The sequence below is a fragment of the Lynx rufus genome, unplaced genomic scaffold (genome assembly GCF_022079265.1).
Source record: "Lynx rufus isolate CCGP_SWC_20201006 ecotype Redwood Valley unplaced genomic scaffold, mLynRuf1.p SCAF_7, whole genome shotgun sequence".
Taxonomy (NCBI): Eukaryota; Metazoa; Chordata; class Mammalia; order Carnivora; family Felidae; genus Lynx; species Lynx rufus.
Window position 1 is genome coordinate 138,878,425 of NW_025814889.1, and position 20,470 is coordinate 138,898,894.

The 20,470-nt window shown below is 58.4% G+C and overlaps 1 protein-coding gene and 1 long non-coding RNA gene across 5 annotated transcripts in view; one reads left to right on the forward strand and one right to left on the reverse strand.

Annotated features, from left to right (window-relative positions):
- Positions 1-1,315: 1,315 nt before the first annotated feature.
- On the reverse strand, positions 1,316-7,033 carry LOC124501427 (uncharacterized). Of its 2 annotated transcripts, none has more exons than XR_006959757.1 (4): positions 6,915-7,033; positions 4,215-4,361; positions 3,370-3,501; positions 1,316-1,679 (listed from the first exon to the last, which is right to left on the reverse strand). It is a non-coding gene; the product is annotated as an uncharacterized LOC124501427 (long non-coding RNA). The 2 variants fall into 2 exon arrangements; XR_006959758.1 differs by having other exon boundaries at positions 6,890-7,033.
- A 189-nt stretch (positions 7,034-7,222) lies between these two features.
- TBC1D22A (TBC1 domain family member 22A) overlaps positions 7,223-20,470 on the forward strand; it is a 323,216-nt gene continuing 309,968 nt past the window's right edge. For all 3 annotated transcript variants that reach the window (XM_047065603.1, XM_047065604.1, XM_047065605.1), the window contains exon 1: positions 7,223-7,421. In XM_047065603.1, coding sequence (XP_046921559.1) covers positions 7,360-7,421 — 62 coding nt within the window. In that variant the 5' untranslated portion in view covers positions 7,223-7,359. The remainder of the gene's footprint in view (positions 7,422-20,470) is intronic.

A 20,470-nucleotide genomic window follows, 5' to 3' on the forward strand; every position in this document is an offset into this window, starting at 1 on the left:
ACCTCCCCAGAAGCGTGACTCTGACCCAGAGGGCATGCCCTCTTTTTATGGGGTGCAGCTGGGGCGCAGTGCGCAGCAAGGTGCATACACCCGACACTTCAGCACTGAGGCTATCGGTCCCGTGCCCTCGTAGCGGAGACCATCAGACAGTGGGTGGGTGGGGCGGCTAGGCTGAATACCACACCCTATTGCTAGGAGACAGAAATTTCTGGTTTAAATTCTACCCGCTGGTAAGATTTTGGGCTTTGGATCCCAGCCCTTGGACTTGACCAGAGGCAGAGTGACTGAACCTTACCAAGATTTTAGGGGACGGGTATTGCTGTGGGTCATTTTGTACTGGGCTCTGTTTCCTTTTCTGCAAGGCGGGAGGTGTTAGTGTTCAGTGTGTAACTCAGTCTTAGGTCATTTGGCCACAGGAGGCCACATCTGACCCCAGCAGAGAGAGTGTCACATCCACCAGACGTGTGGTGGTCACTCAGACTGAGACTCAGCGGGCTCCCTGTGGGGGCGGGCACTGCATGCTGGCCGGCCATCTGCAAAGGTGAAGTGCAGGGGAGAGGAGGACGGGGGGGGGGGAGGAGGGGGCTTGCAGGGGGAGGAGGCTGCAGGGGGAGGGTGGTAAGGACCGGGTGACAGAAGGGCTGACCCACAGTGCTGTGTGTGGGCACTGCTAGTGTTCTCAGTGTGCTCGTCTCCTGTCTCTGCTACACAGAGGCAGCTGGGGGCCTTTTCTGCCTTTATGGGGTGCAGCTGGGGCACAAAAAGTAAGATTGGAGAGACGGGGAGAAGGCAGCGGGACTCAAGACACTTTGCAGCCAGCAGAAGAGGCTTGGCTTTCGCAGAGGGCGATGGGGTCCCTGGAGCATTTGGGACAGGAGACTGCCACGTTAGGACTTCAGGACGTGGGCTGCAGAGGTGTGCAGAGGTGTGTGGGTGGGCGGGGAGGGGTGGGATGGGAGCAGGAGACAGGCCTGGAGGCCCTGCTGTCTGAGTCCCAGGTGATGCTCAGGGCCCGCCTGCCCCGGCGTCTCCCCCGCCACCCCCCCATGCCCTTGACCTCCCCCGCCTTGAGGAGCACCGACTGATACTTCCCCAGCCAATCGCCCTCCTCTCTGCAAACAGAAGCTGGAAATTGTCGTGGGCTGGGGCCTGTAGCTCGGATGGGCAGTGACTCCTCCCCTGGCCGCACAGGGGAAGTCCCAAGGAGTCGGGCCAGCAGCCCGCTCTCCCTAGTGATTGGGGCTGACTTAGTTCTGGCTCACAAGGAAGCCGGCTGGGGGACTGCCCTTCCTGGATAAAACAGGACTTCTGGAGAGATCTTTTATCTTTTTATTTTTTTTCTTTGGCCTCCTTCCCTCCCTTTCTGGCTGGGATACTGGCAGGAGCACATGACAGATGGAGTTGTGACACCATCTTGTGACCATGAGGCAGCAAGCCTGAGCTTGGGGACATTTGTCTCATCCGAGACGGTGGATTTGAGGAATTGCTCCTGTAGGAGGCTTACTGGGGGATGGGTAATTTTTTGTGTCAGTTTGACTGGCCGTGGGGTGCCCAGATTGAGTATCATTCTGGGTATATCTGTGATGGTGTTTCCAGATGAAATTTGAATTTGAATTGGCAGGCCCAGCAAAGCAGACCCTCTTCCCAGCGTGGGTGGGCCTCAGGCAACTCCGGATGGCCTGAAAAGAGCACAAGAGGGAGGAGGGAGGAGGAGGAGGAGTTAGGCTTTTTCCTGCCTCACCGCCTGGGCTGGGATTGATGTCCCCTTTCTCTGCCCGCACACTGGGATTACACCACTGGGGCTCCTGGCCGACCAGCTTGCAGGCGCTGGGTCGTGGTGCTTCTCGGCCTCCATAATTGTGCAAGCCAATCCGTCATAATAGATTTCCATTTACGCCCCACCCCCGCCTTGGTTCTGTTTCCCTGGAAAACCCTGACTAGTACGGACAGTGCTATGCTGACGATGTACTTGGGAGCCACATTGGTGAGGGAGGGAGGGACGCAGGGCAGGACTGGATGAGCAGAAATTGAGCCACCTGCAGGCACAGTGGCCTCATCTGGTCCATCCTGCCCGGAGATCCTGGAGCCGGGACAGCCCTTCAGGGATGGCTTGAGCTGAGGACAGAGGGCTAGGTCTTTGTCTCTTCACACCGGCCAGTCACCGCGTGTGGGATGTCCTAGGGGTGAGGCAGCTTCCTTGGACAGAGGACGGATGGTCCCCAGGGAGCACTCAGCTGGGCGTGGGCAGCACCAGCACTATGGCAGTGGGGACAGGGTATCTGGGTCCTGGACGTGCACCCCAGCGTCCCCTACATCCCTGAGTGGCTCAGCCGCTGTAACATCACAACAGCCTCTCCCCGCTGGCCTTTTTGTGGGCAGGAAGCAACGTTCAAAGCACTGCTAGGCCAGTGTCCCTTTACTTTTGGTCGAAGGCATCATCCAGGGTAAGCCTTGGACCTTGGGGCACTCCGGTGAGTGGGAGAGAAAGGAGGCAGAGGGCACAGCCTGAGCAGTGAAACGGGTGTGCAGTGACATGACTCGGCCCCGAAGCCTCCCTCCAGCAGCAATGGATGCCACACGTCCACACTGCGGGGGCGGAGGCTGACACCCCCCACACCGCCCGCCTTTACTCGTCGCTTTCAGTGCTGGGAGCTGATCGCGCGCTCTGTAAGATGGGAGTCGCTGCCACTGTCCTCCAATATCCATCCCACCATCATTCGGAAACAGAGCTTCGGATAGGTGGGAACGGACGCCCAGGCAGACCACACTGCCTGGCCTCCCCTGCATGTAGGGTCGTCACGGGGGATGCGAGTGGAGGCAGTAGGGGACAGCCATTCACGGACATGTCCTCTCTGTGTGGCATCTGACCTGTCGACAGGAGGCTCTGCGCAACCTCGTGCTGGTGCTGGGGACCCGCTTACGGCGAAGGAGGTGGGGGCGGTGAGCCCGTGGCCGTGGGACCCACCGGTCCCCTAACACACCACACGGCCCAGAAGCTGCTGGCCCAGCGGAGCAACGAAGCTGCCTTTCGGCTCAGAGTTGATAGCCTGTGAGTGGGGGCGTCTGACATGTGTCTCCTCTAAGTATAGACTTGGGTGCGGGAAGCAGCGGGTGGAGGCAGGAGTGGGTCTGCCCACCAATGCTGTCTCCGGGGGAGTTTGTCCGGTTCTCACAATCCCGACCTCTTCTAGAGGGCGAATGCTTCCAGAAAGGGATGTGGTAAGAGTCTGATTCAATGCTGGGTCAGGCTCCTTGTGCCAGGAGACTAGCAGGTCAAGGAAGGGGTCTCCTCGCGGCCACCGGAGGAGGTAGGGATGCTGCTGCCCGGGGGCGGGGGCGGGGCGGGGGGAGAACACATCTGGCACCTACCTGAGCCTGCCTCTCTGCCCAGTTTTGATGGTGTGTGGACAAGCACAGCAGCCGTGACCTGAGAAGGGTGTGTTGACCGAGGTTCTAAAGCCTCTAGGATGAGAGTCCGGGCCGGTCCACCAGGTAGCTCATCTAGAACAGGAGAGATGCTACTCGGTGGAGGGAACCCACAGTGCTGAGGGCAGAGGGGCAGGAAGTGGAGGCACAGGGTGAGCAGCTGCTGTGGCCCCAAGATTGCATCAACCTTCCTCTTGTAAATTTCCACAAAAGGGAGCAGCCAGGATCCTGGAGACGCTCTTCCGACGGTGACCCCTGTGGCTGGCGGGTCTGAGGGGCGCCAAGGCGGACCGTGGTCGGCATTACGGCGTGCTGCCCAGATTCGCCCCTCAGAACGAGGGCTCTCATTCCCTCCGTGGCTGGGAGTATAGGCTGCCGATGGCTCAGAGAAGTCCCTCCTGGGGAGCTGCCCTCAGCTGCGGGCCACCCCCTCCCTGGACGCAGCCCCGTGCAGACTGGCTTGTGCACGGTGCAAAGGCTCCACCCTCTGGTCTCAGTTCAGGACGTCCCTGTAGGGCCAGGTGGCCCCTCGCCAGTCAGCCTCTCCTCCCCAAGCAGCAGCCTGCACGCAAGGGCCTGTCTCTCAGGGAGCCCAACCTGTGTCTCCTAGAGCCTCGCCGAAGCCTCGCCTGTTACCCAGCACTCTGGTCTTGTCTTGTGTCCCTGCTGCATCAGTGACGCTCCCTCGACCTGGAACCACTCCTTGCATTTTGTCCCTTCACCTTAAACAGAAGTCACAGATCTGATCGATTGTCCTGACCCCACCAGGCCTCCCTGTGAACACTCACCGCTCATTCATTGTTGCACGAATGCAGGCTTTTCCGAGAGTCTGCTCACGGACACAGCAGCGGAGGCTCCGTAATCATCACGTGTTGTCAATCATTTCGTCGACATCCGGAGAGTCATAAATAATATAACAGCTGAATACACTCCATCTGCCAGAAGAAATAAAGCGTGATAATAGCATTGAAGCCCCCTGAATGCCTTACTGATTAAAGTCCCCACCAATACCCAGAGGAAACCACTCTCCTGAATTTGGTGTTTAGCATTCTTTTAGTTTAAAAAGATGGAGTTAAATACCACATGCATTCACGTTCAACGTTTTTTCACTCAATGTTGTGAAATTCGTTTATGTTGATGTGTTTATATTTTCTTACCATATAGCATCCTATTGGGTAACTACGTATCATTTATCAATTCTCCTATAGATTACTTTATGATTCCCCCCTCCCCCCAGCAGTTACAATGAACGTTCCTGTCTTTGCACACATAGGCGAGCTGCTCTGGGGTGCACACCAAGATTGGAATTGCTGGGTTGTAGGGTATATGCGTCCTTAGCCGCTAGAAATTGCCGGATAGCTGTCGAGAGTTAGCGAATCAATTTCCACTCCCACCAGCAGCGAATCAGAGTTCATTCCGCACTGCTCACAAATCCACGTCCTCACCAATTTGGGCACTGACAGGTTTTAAGTTTTTGCCCATCTGTCCGGGGTGAAATGTCACGTCCTTGGTTTTAATTTCTTTCAGCCTAAATCTTAGTGAAAGTAAGCTTCTTGTGTTCGCTGCTCAGTAATTATTTGTTGCACAAATGAGTACGAAAAGCTCCACTCATTCATTCTGTGTTCACGCATCTGTCCTCTTTGCTGCCTGCGGAGACCCCATTCCTACACCCTCCACAGGCTAGACTTTGGCTTACACACCTGGCCTTCTACCAGACGCTCCTTTCACATGCCCTCTGGCCCCAAAATCCATTTCTGGAGCTTGTCTCGTTGCTCACGATGCTGACCTATTCTTGTGACTTTGCCCTGGCAGGTCCTCCCATCCCCTTGTCTGGAGACTGATCTGTCCTCTAACCTACTGCTTGGCTGAGGCTGAGGCCTTACCTCTGTGACATCAACCCAGTTCATCCTCAAGCAGTCATAAACCTAGGCTGCAACCAGGCTGACCTCTTGCTCTCCTGTTCCTGTCGTGGCACTGCTAGCTCTTTTGCTCAGTGGGTCTTGGAGCCTTCATCGACCTTGGTATTGGTCTGGCTGCTTCTCCTAAGAGATGTGAGGCAGGAAAGCATCCTCAAGCTACAGGGATAACCGATCGAAGATGTCATAATTGCATCCAACTAGTTGCTAACTACTGCCCATTTTTCCTACGTAAATTCTACTTCCATCATCTTTGCCCTGTCACCTTGCAGACTCTTGCAACAAGCCAGAAAAGCCGCTGAAAACCCCTAAGGTCTCCAGTGATGTCTGTAGGGGACCCCTGATACTGTTAGGAGCCAGTCTCCTAGGGGCATTTCTGAGGCCTCCGGGCTGTACAGCAGGGAGAAATCCCTGGGGCCTTCCTGAGCTCCACCAGGAGAGAATCCCATGAGACTGCCTGAGGCCGTGTCAGGAAGGAGCCCCTGAGGATCCACTGAAACTTTATTAGATCTCTGGAGATTCTCCGAGGTTGTGTAAGGACAGGATCTCAGGAGGGTTCATCAGGCTATGCAGCACAGGGGTCCTGAGAATCCACTGAGGCTGTATCATCAGGGGATCACCAAAGATCCATTGAGATCGCCCCAGGGAGAAGATTCCTGGAGAGTTTCTGTGGGTACTAAAGGGGATCCCTGGAGAGTTCCCGCAGTTGTCATTCACCCAACAAACGTTTCTTTTTTATTAAAAATTTTTAAACGCTTATTTATTTTTGATTGAGAGAGACAGAGGGTGAGCAGGGGAGGGGCAGAGATAGAGGGAGACACAGATCCGAAGCAGGCTCCAGGCTCTGAGGTGTCAGCACAGAGCCCCATGTGGGGCTTGAACTCATGAACCATGAGATCACGACCTGAGCTGAAGTCCAGAGCCGGACGCTTAAAGAACTGAGACACCCAGGCGCCCCCAACAAACATTTCTAGAGGCAGAAGACACAGGCCCCACCCCGCAGGATCTCACAAGCCACCTGTGGAGACAGATAAATGTTGCAGGCCGGGTACTAGCAGCTGCGAACAGCCCGGCTATCGCCAAGACACGTCTAAGCCTCAGTGTGGCGAGAGGGAGAGAACCATTCTGCTCTTCCAGAAGGAGGCAGCCTTTCCCGGGGGTGGTTGGCGCATGGCTGAGAGCAACGCACACAGAGCACCTTGTGCAGCATCTTGCGCTTGGCAAGCGCAGAAGCAATGCTGATTATAGGCAAGCGAGGCAAACTTTAATCAGAGAGCATAATCAGATTTGTGTTTCACAAGAGAACTGGCGGAGGCCTGTTAAGGGGCTCCCCAGGCGCAGTGCCAGTCTGCAATGCCAGACTCCTTGGTCTACGGCCAAGGGAAGGTAGCGCTAGCGGCACAAACAATTTCACTTTCCGGTGGCTACGTTAAAACAACAACAACAAAAAAAGGTAAAAGAAAACGAGAAAATAATTTCAGCAATATATTTTACTGGATCCAATATACCCCAAATATTATTTCACTATGGAATCAACGTGAGATTACTTTATTTTCCCTCTTTGCTTCGTACCGACTCTGAAACCCTGGGCGTATCTTTCTGCGCCGGGCTCAGCCGCCACCCCCGCCGTCTGGTCCAGCAGCGGAGCCTGGAGGCGGGCGCGGGTGCCAGACCGCCGCCGGGACAGCACACGCAGGCCCACAAGCCACCACCACCGCCACCGCCACCGCCACCGCCACCGCCAACGCCACCGCCACCGCCACCTCGCTTCCTCCCCGGCGTCGCCCTTTAATGCCGTCAGCGCCCGCGCCGTGCGTCACGCGCGCCTGGGAGGGGGCGGGACTTCCGGACGCGCCGAGGCACAACTTCCGGAGGGAGGCGGAAGAGCCTCTCGGCTCTGGACTCCGGAGTCCCGGGACAGCTGAGGGGCTCCCCCGGGGTACAGGAAAGGGGCGCCGGGGTCGGCCGGCTGCATTCCGGGTGTCGGGGCCGTGAGTCCGAGGGATGAGGAGGGGCCATGGCCAGCGACGGGGCCAGGAAGCAGTTCTGGAAGCGCAGCAACACCAAAGTCCCGGGCAGGTGGGTGTGACGGGGTGGCCGGGTCGGGGTCAGGGGTCAGAGGTCAGGTGGGCGCGTCGGCCGGCTGGGCTGCGGGTGGAGTCGGGGTCTGGGGGCGGGGGTGACCTGGGCTGTGGGAGGACCGCGGGGGAAGTGCGGGGCGTTGGGGAACTGGGGGCGGGGGGCCGAGCTTAGGGTCTGGGAGGTGACAGGGGCTGCGCGAAGCAGCATCGAGGCTTGAAGGGAGGAGGAGGGGGAGTCGCCGGCAAGTTTGTCCCGAGACTGGCAGGCTCCCTTCTGCGAAACTGCCGGGCTCCCTGGGCAAGTCGAAAGGCACCGGCTCGGGTCGTGCTTCGAAGAGTTCGGTGGAGTCCGGAAAGTGGCCCCAGGCTGTGCTCTGTGGGCCGTCGGTTTCTGGAGGGGGCGTGGCGGTTTGACCCACTTGCGTGGCCTTGTCGTCTCTCTTGCGGACGACTGCTTTTGCCTTGAGCAAGGATTTGCTCGAGTGAATTTGGGACTCCCTGTGAATTTCCATGTATCCCACTTTCTGGCCTCAAAACCAACTCCTTTCTCGAGTCAGCAGCGGGAAGCAAATTTAAACAAAAATGAAAACAAAAACAGAAACAAACAACTGAAGTGCTTGCAAAGACCTGGGTGCACCCTGGAAGCTGTACAGCTCCAAAGTCCTGGTTGGCGTGTCACTGATCCCTGGCCGGGGCCCCTAGGGGACGCGAAGACGGGACGTGGAAAATGCTTGGGATAAAATCAGTCGCTGGTGAAAATAGACTCAACAGATTTCAGGATTTCTGAACACGGTTTATTCCATTTGGAAACTAAGGTCTGACGTACTGAAAATGAGGAATGTGTGGTGTTCAAATGACCGCGTGTGGAGCCATTTATAAGCACAGCTCATTTGCAAGTGCTGTATTATAGGCACTGTTGTTCGTAAGCTTTGTTAGTTCGTTGTGTTCAGTCAGAAACGTTTATTTTTAGAGCTATTTGGGAGTTGGTAGAAGTGAGTTACTGTTTGCTGTGGCCCAGGGACTTGGGAGGGGATCGATCACCAGAGGCGGCCGGAGATCCTATTTTCCTCCCCAGGGCTGTGCTTGCTTGGAGCATGTCAGGGTCCGAGATGATGTGAAAATTCTGCAATGGCAGAGAATAGGAGGTCCCAGTAGTGACAGAGGCAGATGCTCTGGGACGTGGAGTCCAGGGAAGCTGAGCCACGTGCAGGAGAACTTCTGTGTCCCTTCTGGGTCTTTCTTGAGGCTTTGGTCTGAACAAACTCTTAACGGCCAGCTGAGCTGTAAGAACGTGGGGCTGCTGTGTGGCGTCGTAACGGCGAATACGCTTTGGATTGATGACTATCTCTTGGTCATTTGTCCTTGCATTGGTTGTAGTAGTGTCCCCCCCCCCCCCAGATTCCTCTCTCTCTGGAACCTGGGAACGTGACCTTGTTGGGAAAGTAGCATCTTTGCAGAGGGACTCAAGTTAAAATGGGGTCAGAGTGGATTAGAGGGAGCCCTTGTCCAGCGACTGGTCTCTTTCACGGAAGAGGGCAGTTTGGACGCACGGGGAAGACGTAGGGAAGACGACAGGGAAGAGGAAGGCAGACGTGGGAGCCGTGCGCTCACGAGCCCGGGAATGCCAAGGCTTCCTGGCAACCAGTAGGAGCAGGAAGAGGCAAGGAAGGATCCTTCTGTGAGGATTTTAGACAGAGTGTGGCCCTGCCAACCCCCTGATGTTGGACTTGAAGCCTTCCAGACGGCCAGGATAGATTTCTGTCGTGGTGTGACGGCCACAGGCAGCTAACATGCCCCCCCCGGCTTTCTTCGTGAGATTCTGTGTCACCGAAGACAGGCTTTTGTCGCCCTTGGGCTTTGGCGCTGTGCTGGGTCTTAGGCATTTTGGAGAGTGGCGCCCTTGTTGGAGTTTCAGCGTTGGAGTGGAGTCTTGGAGAACTGCCAGAGGCTGTGAGCGCGGAGGGCAGGGCACCGAGGAGGGGTTGGGGCCCCTGGCAAGGCCTGCCCAGCCGCTGCGCGCCCCGTGCCTCCCAGGGCCCTGCTGCTGTTGCCGGCAGCAGGCGTCGCCCAGATTTGCCCTCTTCCCTCAGCGGCTCACCTTCCCGTGGTCATCACTTGGCACACACTCGGGCTTTGCCTGCACGGGCACAGCGCTGTCAGAGCTCCTGGCAGAGTCCTGTGGCTCTGCCCGTCCTGTCCGTGGTCCCCATGATTGTCTGACGCTTTGAGTGTGGACATGAGCCCAGGGAAACTCCACGGAGGAAGAGCAGACTCACCACCCAATACAGGGCTGTTAGGGGGTCATTTATACAGCACAGCCCTTAATGTCCCTTAGTCATGATCCCCTCCTCATGCGTCCTTGTGACAATAATGGCTGGTGGCCACGGAGCACTTAGTGTTTGCCAGGCAGTTCCTGGTGCCCCGCAGTGTTGCATCTCCTTAGTGTTGTAGAGTCACAGAACGGTGCTCTGTCCTCCAGCTGACGCTCCCTGGGGGCAGGCTTGGGTTAGGGCCCTTGGTTGTATCCCCCCCGAAGTGCCATGTGGGGGAGCAGAGTAAGGCCCTTTATAACCCGACCCCTGCCCAATTCTTTAGCCACATCTTGCAGCCCTCCTTGCTTTGACCTTTGCCCTCAGCGGTGCGGACAGGCTTGCAGGTTCCTTGGCGTACCTGCTGTGATGCCTCGGTCAGTTTCATGCCGTCAGAGCGGACCAGAATGTTCGTTCCCTCTCTTTCCTCCCCTTTGCCTGGCTTATTCAATTTTCTTAACTTTCAAAGTTCGCCTCCAGTGTACCTCCTCATAAAGCCTTGTGTGTTTTCGTGCAGCCTGGACCAAACCTTTCGTGCGTCAAACCCAGCATTGTTGGTATGTGTTCTCTGGACCGTGCGCTCCGCGAGTCTCACGACTGTGCCTTGCTCCCCTTTGCATTGTTAGTGCTGACTGATGGGGGTTGATTCGAACCTCCTTCCAGATTAACCTCGAGGGAATAAGGGATTTGGGCAGGGGCTCACACTGCGCGAGAGGTGGTCTTGCCAGTAGGCCCCCACTCTGCACACCTTGGACCGTAGATTGTCTGTTTGGCTGGTGCTTTCTTAGGGATTTCTCTTCTAGATGAGGCAGGATGTGTGATGTGGTGGAAAGACCTCTGGCTTGGTTCTGTGGTCCAGGTTTAGCCTATTTTTCCTGTTAACCTCTGTGTGACTTTGACCAGGTCATGTCACCTCTGGGGCCCTCGGTTTCTGGACGTATAACCTGATGAAGCTGGGTTGGACTTAAGTGGCTGGGACCCCCAGGCACATATTTGTTTATTCTAGTCCGATTCTCACTCTCTCTCTCTCTCTCTTTAAAAAATTTGTTTTAAATTTTTTATTTTTGAGAGAGAGAGAGAGAGAAAGAATGAATGAACAAATGTGAGTCGGGGCGGGGCAGAGAGAGAGAGGGAGACACAGAATCCGAAGCAGGCTCCAGGCTCTGAGCTGTCAGCACGCAGTCCCATGCAGGTCTCGAACTCCAGAACCATGAGACCACGGCCTGAACTGAAGCCGGACACTTAACCGACTAAGCCACCCAGGTGCCCCTAGTTTGATTCTCTTTGATTCTCTTTGACGAGCGTGAGAGAAGGCCTCTTGGACCAGCTTTGAGAGTTTGAAACTTTGTTCATTCACCAGGTATTTGTTTAACCAACACTCTGTGCCAGGAACAGGTGCTAGAGATACACCAATGACCCAAACAGATCTGAATCTGTGCTCTCACAGGGCTTACATTGGAGCAGGAGGGGCAGAGAATAAATACCGTGACTGCATGCGGGGGAGAGTTACCCCTGAGAAGACGGTGGTTGTTACTGAAACGTACAGCAGAGAATTGGGATAGACCCTTCGGAGGCAGGCAGGGAGAGTGGGGAGGGTCTCACAGTGACAAGGTGGCTGGAGAAGCCCTCACAGAGGAGGCTGCATTTGAGCAAGATTTGCAAGAGGTGAGTGCACAGGCCCCTCGGGTGGCTGGAGGACCGTGGTCCGGGCAGAGGGCGAGAGAGCGCAGAGCCCCCTGTCAGGAGTGACCCCGGCGGGTTTGGGACGAACAGGGGGCCTGATGACTGTGGCCGAGGGAGGAGGCAAGAGAGTCACGGGGCACGAGATCTGGCTGGGGGTGGGGGCGGGTCTCGCGGTCACAGCGAAAAGACGTGGGCTCTCAGTCTCTTATTCTGAAGTGGGGACACTGGAGGGTCTTGGCAGAGGGGCGGCTGGAGCTGCCTCTGGTCTGGCAGGATCACTCTGGCTGCTGAGTGGGTGGTAGGTTAGGGGCCGGGAGGGCAAGGGCAGCGGCGGGGAGACGGGTTAGGCTACTGGGAACACCCAGGTGAGGGGTGACGGTGGCGCGAGAAGGATCAGTAAGTGGGTGACGGAAGGTTCAGTCTCTGACTCTCCGGGGCCGGTTCTTTCCGGGGCCGTCGATGCGCTTGGCTCCCGAGGGGTCTGCGGTTGCAGCTGGCCTTCTCGCCACGCTTCGCTTGACATGCCAGGAGCTCGTCGCACGCCGGCTGTGAGAACACAGGCAGCCTTTCAGCGTGGGCCCAACGCTCGCTGTCCCGGCTCGGCAGTGTGCTCGGCTCGCGGGAGGGCGTGCGGGCAGCTGGGGCCTGTGAAGGGTGACATTTGTGCGTGGGATGGCGGCAAGCGAGGCCCGGTTTGAATATGGCAAGGCTGTGGGTGCCCGGGGCGGAGCTGGGGCAGAGGGTGACGCGCGGTCCGGCCGCCACAGCCCGAGGAGTCCCTGAGCCCGTGAGACGTGAGCTCCACGGTCATCTTCACGGGCCATCGTCGCTCATCAACTGAGGGGAGGATTTGTCGGGATCACCCGTTCATTCAGAACGTCCTTCCACGTGTCAGGTACCACGCGGAACCGAGAGAGGTGGCTCTCAGGCCGTGGGTGAGAGAGACCGCACGTCAGTTCGCGCGGCGCGAAGGGCTTCGAAGGCAATCCCGGGGGAGTGTTCGCAGAAGAGCGGGACACCGCGTGAACGGAAGGCCGTGCCCTCCCGGGAGAGGTCCTGCCTAACTTGAGGTGGCACCAGCCCGTACAGATGCGGGGATGCGGGGGCGGGGGGCGTCAGAGCACTCCTGCTGGGACGGGCGCACTGTAGGGTCACCGGGGGCCGGGGAGCAGCACGCCGGGAGGGGAGCACTGTGAGATGAGCCTTGGGAGGGGTGCAGGTCTTGGAAGGCCATGGAAAAGAGTCGGGTGTTGATCCAAGAGCCGTGAGGAAGCACCGAAGGGTGTCGCTACGGTCCTGTCCATCCTCCTTGAGGAGAGGGCGAGAGGGGGTGAGGGTGAGGGCAGGGGCTGCCGCTGGAGTCGAGTGCGTGGGCTCAGGTCCCAGGCTGCAGGCGGGGCTCGCGGGACGCTCTGATGGCCTCCGTGTCGGGGGCTGAGGTGGTCACCGGGGTTCTGGCCAGAGGGATGGGGTGTGGTGGGCAGAACAGTGGTCCCCAAAGGTGTGCACGTCCTCCTCCCTGGAACCAGGAACCTGGAACCAGGTCGCACGGCGGAGGAGAGTGAAGGGTGCACATCAGCTGACCCAGAGACCGCAGATTCTTCTGGATGACCTGGCAGATCCAGTGGGATGCAGTGAGCTCTTCAAAGTGCCCAGAGCCAGCAGGAGATGAACTCTGGTCTGCGGTCGCTGGCTCTGAAAACGGAGGAAGGGGCCACGAGCTCGGGGGGTGCATCCTTCTCCTGACAGCCAGCAGGAGCCCCAGACCTCCAGCCGCAAGAAACTGCATTCTGCCAACAACGCGAATGAGCAGGGAGTAGATTCTCCTCAGAGCATCCAGAAATGAACGCAGCGGCCAGCCCCTAGACGTTAGCCTGGTGAGACCCGCCTGGGACTGCTGACTGCCGGACTTTAAGATAATAATCGTGTGTGTTTAAGCCGCTGTTTGTGTGAGTTTGTTACGGCGGCCACGAGGGCCCCTAAGCGGGGAGCGGGAGGACCAGAGAAGTGTGCTGGGGGGATGCTGGGTGGGAAGGGCTGTAGGTAGCCCTCTGCACCTGCCCCTGCAGTCCTGCCCTTGAGTGTGGACGGGGTAATAACTCCACCAGTCTTCGAGGGTGGGCTGGCCCCTCTCCGGCAACTTCTGCAGAGTGCGCTTAGTGTCAAGGGGCTGGAACGAAGCTGGGACGGCCCTCCCTGCGTCTTGTGTGCTCTTGGGTCCAAGACTTGGCTGGAGGCCCTGCCTCTTTTCCCAGAAGCTCTGAGCTGCTGCCTTGACCAACTCTTGCTTGTGTTTTTATTTTTCTTCGTTTATTTAAAGAAAAAAATATTTTTTTTGATGTTTATTTTTGAGAGACAGGGAGAGTGAGAGAGAGACAGAGCACGAGCAGGGGAGGGGCAGAGAGAGAAGGAGACACAGAATCCGAAGCAGGCTCCAGGCTCTGAGCCGTCAGCACAGAGCCCGACGTGGGGCTCGAACCCACAAGCCGCGAGATCGTGACCTGAGCTGAAGTCGGACGCACAACCGACTGAGCCACCCAGACGCCCCTGTTCATTTATTTTTTAATGTTTCATTTATTTTTTGAGAGAGAGGGAGTGCAAGCAGAAGAGGGGCAGAGAGAGGGGACAGAGGATCTGAAGAAGGTTTGATGCTGAGAGGGTGACAGCAAGGAGCCCGATGTGGGGGTCGAACTCACAAACCGTGAGATCATGACTTGAGCTGAAGTCAGATGCTCAACCGACTGAGCCACCCAGACGTCCCTCTCTTGTTTTTAGAAACCTGTTTATTTCCTTGTTTGCATTTTTGTTTTTGTTTTCAGCGTTTATTTATTTTGAGAAAGAGAGCGTGTGTGTGCACACAGGAGGGGCAGAGAGAGAGGGAGAGAGAGACTCCCAAGCAGACTCCGCACTGTCAGCGCAGAGCCCAACGCGGGGCTCAGACCTACAAACCCTGAGCTCATGACCCGAGCCAGAGTCAAGAGTGGGACGCTCAACCGTTTGAGCCACCCAGGCGCCCCATCCTTGCTTGTATCCTTGACGTGGCCGTTTGGACCGCGTGCCTGCTTATTCTTCTTTTTCTGTTGCGAGGAGCGGGGCAGTCCGCCCCAGCGGGGATTCTGTCCCGTGGGCGTGGGTCTCTCTGGTCTCTTCTGGTGCAGAGTCCTGTGCACAAGTGGGTGGGTTTTTGCTGTGTACCCGGTTCGTTTTGCTTGTGTCTTAGCAGTCCTCTGTCGTGTTAGTTTGTCTGGAAATGTTTTGAAAAATAAATTTGATGTGAATACATATTTGTCTACTGCAGTGAATCTAGACTCTTATGAGTTAATTTTAAGTGAGGCCAGAAATGATTAAAAAATAAATAAATCCCTGATGATTTTGATTAAAAGTTAAAAAAAAAAAATGAGAACAGAGGGAAGTCTCTCATTCCCGAGTGCCATGAGGGCGTGGTTGGAGGTCATGGGTGGGAATGGGTAGAAGGGCCCCGGGAGCCCATCTCTCTGGTTAGGCAGTCCCCCAGACTGCCCCGGTGTGGCCCTGCCCTGCGTGTGGTGCAGATGAGGGCGGTGTTGCCGTGACCCGGCCCCCCTGCCCCGTCCTCTCCGGCAGCCCTGTCTGGTGACCGCTCCTCAGACACGCACGGCGTCAGTCTGGCCCTGCAGGCCCTTCGGGGCACAGCGTGGGTCCCGCTCGGGGCTGGGCCGCACACGGGACCCTGCAGACCTGCGGGTGGGGGGAGGCCCCGCGCCCGGCCCCGGGAGCGTGGACGGATGTCCCAGGGCAGGGTTTCGTGCTGCACTCCGGATGGCTGGCGTGGGCCTCGTCGTGACCGTGGCGCTTGGTGCCCGGCCCCTGACGGCGCAGCCCGCCTTCGGGCCTCCGCAGCCGGGGGATTACGGACCGGGAGCTGACCGCCACTGCCGCCTCCGGGCCCTGCCCTCCCCGGCTCTCTGGGGACCTGGTGCCCGCGCTGGGACTCGCACGGCTCGGGGCTCTGCGGGAGGGGACAGCAGACGAGATGTGGCGGGGTCAGGAGGCCCGGAGGGAACGGGGCAGCCTGGGTTCTTCCCATTTGTGGGACTTTCATTCTGAGTGCCCCGGTCTTTCTGTTCCCCTGTTCTGACACGCCGTTCCCTCTTCTCTGGGGGTTAGCGTGGAAACTCCGGGGTGCGTGCTGAGGGCTGTCGGCGAACCCGGCTGGTCCGAACGGCGTGCTGTCTTCCTGCAGGTGTGGCGCCTGCACGGCTGGGGAGCGCGCACGCCAGGCACCGAGCCAGCGCTGCCCGCGTTGGCCTCTCCGCGTGGACAGCGGTGCTGAGGGTGGGTCTGTCCCAGGCCCATGGCTCTGGGCGTGTCGTTCAGGGCAGAGCCCTTTCTGCTTTCACGGCGCCAGACGTTTCTGGGCTCCCGACCGCATCAGCTTTGCTCCCCAGGGCGCCTCCCAGGCTGTTCTTGCGCGTCCTGGGGTGCGTCCTGGCCCTGGGGTGCGCCCGCCGCCCCCGCTAGCCTGGCCGCCGTCCGCTGGGGCCGGACCGTCTGGACACAGTTCTTCAGTGTGCCGCGTGGCGGCTCTCCCTGGTTCCTGCCTACGCCCGCTGCGGTTTTGAAACGGCCCTTCTTTCAGTGAACGTTTGTGCTGAACCAAAATACAGAATACGGCTTGCTGGCTCTAAGGCTGACGCCCGGAGGAGACGGGCGGCGTTTAGTTCCTGCCTTCCGCACGGGCTCCTCGGCCAGGGGGACTGGGATCGTCAGAGGGCATCGGGCGTGACGTGCGTGGAGAGGCAGGGCGGAGGACGGGGTCTTGGAAAGGGGACGGGTCCCTGGGCGCCACTGTGGGCCTCGGAGGCGGGACGCAGCGTCGAGGGTGCCGGTGCGCCCGCTTCTCTCGTTTTCTCGTGAGCCTGTTGGCAGGTGGGGAGGCCGCCCGTCGGCGGGGCCGTCCCTGGTGCTGCTGGGGTAGGGGCCTGGCGCCACCTCCCCTGTTCGGGGAATAGGCTGCCTCCGTGGACCGCAGCCGCCCGTCACTCTTCAGCCTGGCTGCCGTGGCGTGGAGCGGCCGGTGACGGCTCGGTGGCTGTGTGCCGCGTGTTGTTTGCTCTTTAGAATCACGCCCTCTCTCGGATTAGTTTTCGGTCCCCAAACCAGTCACTAGAGCCGTCGTGCCGTTTTAGGTCTCGGCCAAACGTGACTCCGTGAACCGCCCTGACGTTCGGCGGCCGTGACAGGGTCGGTCGGGCCCGGGGGGTGCGCGAGCGGGTCAGCGGGCGCTGCCTGCTGGTGTCCCGTGCCGAGGGAATGTGCCCTCCTCTGTGGAACCTAGCGACTTGGTCAGATTTGCAATGCCTCATCGTTCGGGCATTTGTGCGATGAAGAAGCACGAAATGTCGCAGGCGGTTTGGGGATGCCTTCTGTGTGCCCACCAGACCCTGCGGCTGCGAGGCCGGCGTTTGCCGGGGGGGCCGGACCCCAGCCCCGAGCCCGTGGGGTGCGGTGTGATTCCCGCAGCAGCGTGGGCACGGGAGGCACCTGCTGCTGGAGGGTGGGGGTGGCCTCAAGCTGGACCTTGAGGGACCGTCACTTCCTTTAGTCCCTTACGAGGTTGTGCGGGTGCTCTGTAGTCCCGGCCCGGGGCCAGCCTTCTTGGCAGTGAGGGGGCCCGAATGAGGGCCCGGGTGAGGGAAAGGCGGACAAGAGCACTCCCGGCGGGCACCTGACGGACGGGGACGGACGACCAGATGGAGAGCGCTGGAGGCCAGCGCTGTGACGGGGGTACGCTGGCCCCAGCCGGGGGTGGCCATGTGGGGAGGGGCTGGAGGGGGGCAGAGAAGGTTCCGGTTGTTCCCCGAGGGCAACTGGAAGACCTGGCAGACTTTAAGCTGGGGAGCGAAGCGGACCTCTGACTGGCAGAGCCGAGGCTGGCTGGGGGCAGCTGTAGCTCTCTCTCGGGACAGTGACAGAGGGGAGAGTGTTTCAGGGTCTAGGGGGACGTGGAGACAGTCTGAATGCGGGTGGCCTGCTTGAGGGAGGAGGTGAGGGTGGCCCTCGGATCCTGGGATAGCCGTTGGTGGAGAGTGAGTCGCGGAAGGAGTTGGTGACCTGGTCCGGAGAAGAAACGGAGCCCTGATCCAGGGCGTCCTCCACGTCCCAGGGAGGGCGTGAGGGGTTGCAGGAGGCAGGGGCGCTTGTCCGCGTTCCTGCCTGGTTGGCGCTGGGTGTCCAGGGCTGGACACTGAGAAGTGGGCGTGAGGTGTGGCCGTCGGGGCACAGCTGCGCTTTGTGGTGGACCCGCTGATGCGACGTGGGGAGCGTGTGGCCGGGTGGGCGGTGGTGCCCAGAGGCAGCGGTTTGAGAACCCTTCGCCTGCGGGTGGGCAGGCAGTGTCGGGAGAGGGCATGGTTTCCGGTCCAGTGGGAGGAAGGCAGGACTGGGGAGTGGAGGTCAGGGACGCGCAGAGGAGTCCGGACAGGCTGGCAGGAAAGGGGGTGCAGTGGCGTGGGGGGTGGAGAGAGCAAGGTGGAGGCCAGGTGAGGGCGGGATTGAGGGGAGCAGCCGCGAGGGGACGGGTGGGGATATGGGGCTCAGTGGGGGCTGCCACACTCCCCTGTCCTGCTGACCCCAGAGCCTTCTCTGTCCTTCTTCCTATTTCTGATAAACGCACGCTGCTTTTGCTTCGGTGGAGGGATGGTATTGGCTCGGCGCGTGCGACACAATGATTTGACACAGGTGTGTGTGTGCGTGTTGTGAACCCATCACCACAGTCTGTCCTTAACGTTGGTCACCACGCATGGCGACAGATTGTTTTTCTTGCGATGAGAGCTTTTAAGATTTACTCTCTTGGCAGACTCTTAAAAACTGCGAATAAACTGAGGGTTGATGGGGGGCGGGAGGGAGGGGAGGGGGGTGATGGGCACTGAGGAGGGCACCGGTTGGGATGAGCACTGGGTGTTGTATGGAAACCAATCGGACAATACATTTCACATTAAAACAAAAAGATTTACTCTCTTAGCAACTTTCGATTATGCGACACGGTGTTATTAACTACAGTCCCCGTGCTGCACGGCATGTCCCCAGGACTTACTGATCTTGTCACCAGGAGATGGAACCTTCTGCCCACCTTCCCCCCTTTTCCCCGCCCCCCCCTCGGCCCCGCATATCTGACAGCCACCAGCCTGTTCTCTGTACCCATGTGTTCGCATACTGCTTTTCTCTTGTGAAGGAAAATTTTATTGTAAACATGCTCATTTCCAAGATCTGTTTCAAGAGACGTCCACAGAACAGCTTGCTGATTGGCTCAGTAATTGCCCAAGTCCCTGCTGGGTTTTGGGGGCCACAGGGAGCTTGACAGGAGACAAGTCTCTGTCCCTTTCTCAGGGGACAGAGTGGAGTGGGGTGGCATGGTCGTTGGTGGTGGGACAGCACAGGAGATGCTCTGGTCTGGGTCCGTGGGGCCGCGTGTTCTGCCGTTCCCTCCACGGGACGGAGGGTTTCAGATTGTGCTGCGGGGGCGGAGGGACATTGTTGCTGCTGTGTTAATGGTGCTTCCCACATTTTCCTCGGAAGCCCTCTAAAGTTAATATCCTTGGAAAACTTACTTCTTCTGAATATTTTATAAACCTGGGGAGCATCACTGTGTGTTAGGATGAGTCTGATGGTAAATCAGTTGCTAATTTAGTTCGTATTTCAGAAAGCTGCTGGTGAGCGCAGTGGGGGCACTGAGCCACGAGCGGGGGGCCGGCGGCCTGACCTGCCTGTTGACTTTACACGTCTGCGCCCCAGGAAGCATTTTGCCCTAAATGCAGTCATAGGATTTGTCGTTCACTTTCTGACGCTTAGGACATTTCTTTCCTCTCATGCTTCACTGGCTCAGGGCCATTTTCACCCACTGCTTTTTAAATTTTTTAAAATATATTTTTAATGTTTGTTTATTTTTGAGAGAGAGAGAGTGCGCAAGAGAGAGAGAGAGTGAGCATGAACGGGGCAGGGGCAGAGAGAGAGGGAGAGAGAGAATCCCAAGCAGGCTCCCCGCTGACAGGACAGAGCCCGACACGGGACTCAAACTCACGAACTACGAGATCATGACCTGAGCCGAAGTCCGATGCTTCACCGACTGAGCCACGCAGGCGCCCCTCACCCACTGCTGTTTAACCTTTCATTGAGAAAATGCCGCTCTGGCCCTGTTCTGTCTGTTTGGTTTCACAGCCGAGGCCTTGGTGTAGGGGGTCCACATTAAACCAGAAAGCTGTTTGCCAGGAAGCGCGGGAGAACCACCTCTTTGTCAAAACCTGGAGGCCTCGCGGCATTCCTCCTTCCTCCCTGACTTCTGCCCTGGGACTTTGGGCTCGTTTCCCTCTTACCTGTGTTCTAGCAGTTGTCTGCCATCGAGGCAGGAACAGGCGCGGGCTGTCACTGGCTCCCTGGCATCTTTCTAGCACCAGCGTTGGGCCGGACAGTGTTTGCTGAGTGGCTCGAGTGAAGCGTGCTCTCGACGTGAAGACCAGGCCCGAGCACCTGGCTGTCCACAAGCGGGCCCCGGACCGCCCTCGATTCTGGTTTTTATTAAACCTTCCCTGAACCGCGTGGTAAAGGCGGAGAGGCTGAGTCCTGAGGAGCCTGCACTGATGTCAGGGGCGCCGTCCCTTCTCTGGGCCTCCCCCTTCTGACCAGTGTCCCCAGCCTGCCCTCACCTGTGACCGCCTCCGACGAGAGGCGCCCCTCGCTGCCAGCTCCTGCCTGCGGTGAACCTCGGCTTCACCCCGTCTTCCCCGCCTGCCTTCCCCTGCCTGGTGGCGTCCAGCGGTGGCTTCTGTGCCTCATGCAGGAGGCTGTGTTGGGAACTGGGGGGCTGTTGGGGGGGGTCCCCTTCGGGCCGCCCTCCCCGGCATCTCTCCACCCGTGTCTGGGCCGTCTCTCTCACCTGGATGGGAGCCTCGGTCAGGCCACAGGGTTGGACTCCGTGACGTTACGTTCGTTCTGTTTTTCCATTTGAGCATCCTTCCTGGCCGTTGGGTTGTGTGGTCATCGGGATTCATGCCCATCCGCCCAGAAAATACAGCTGTGG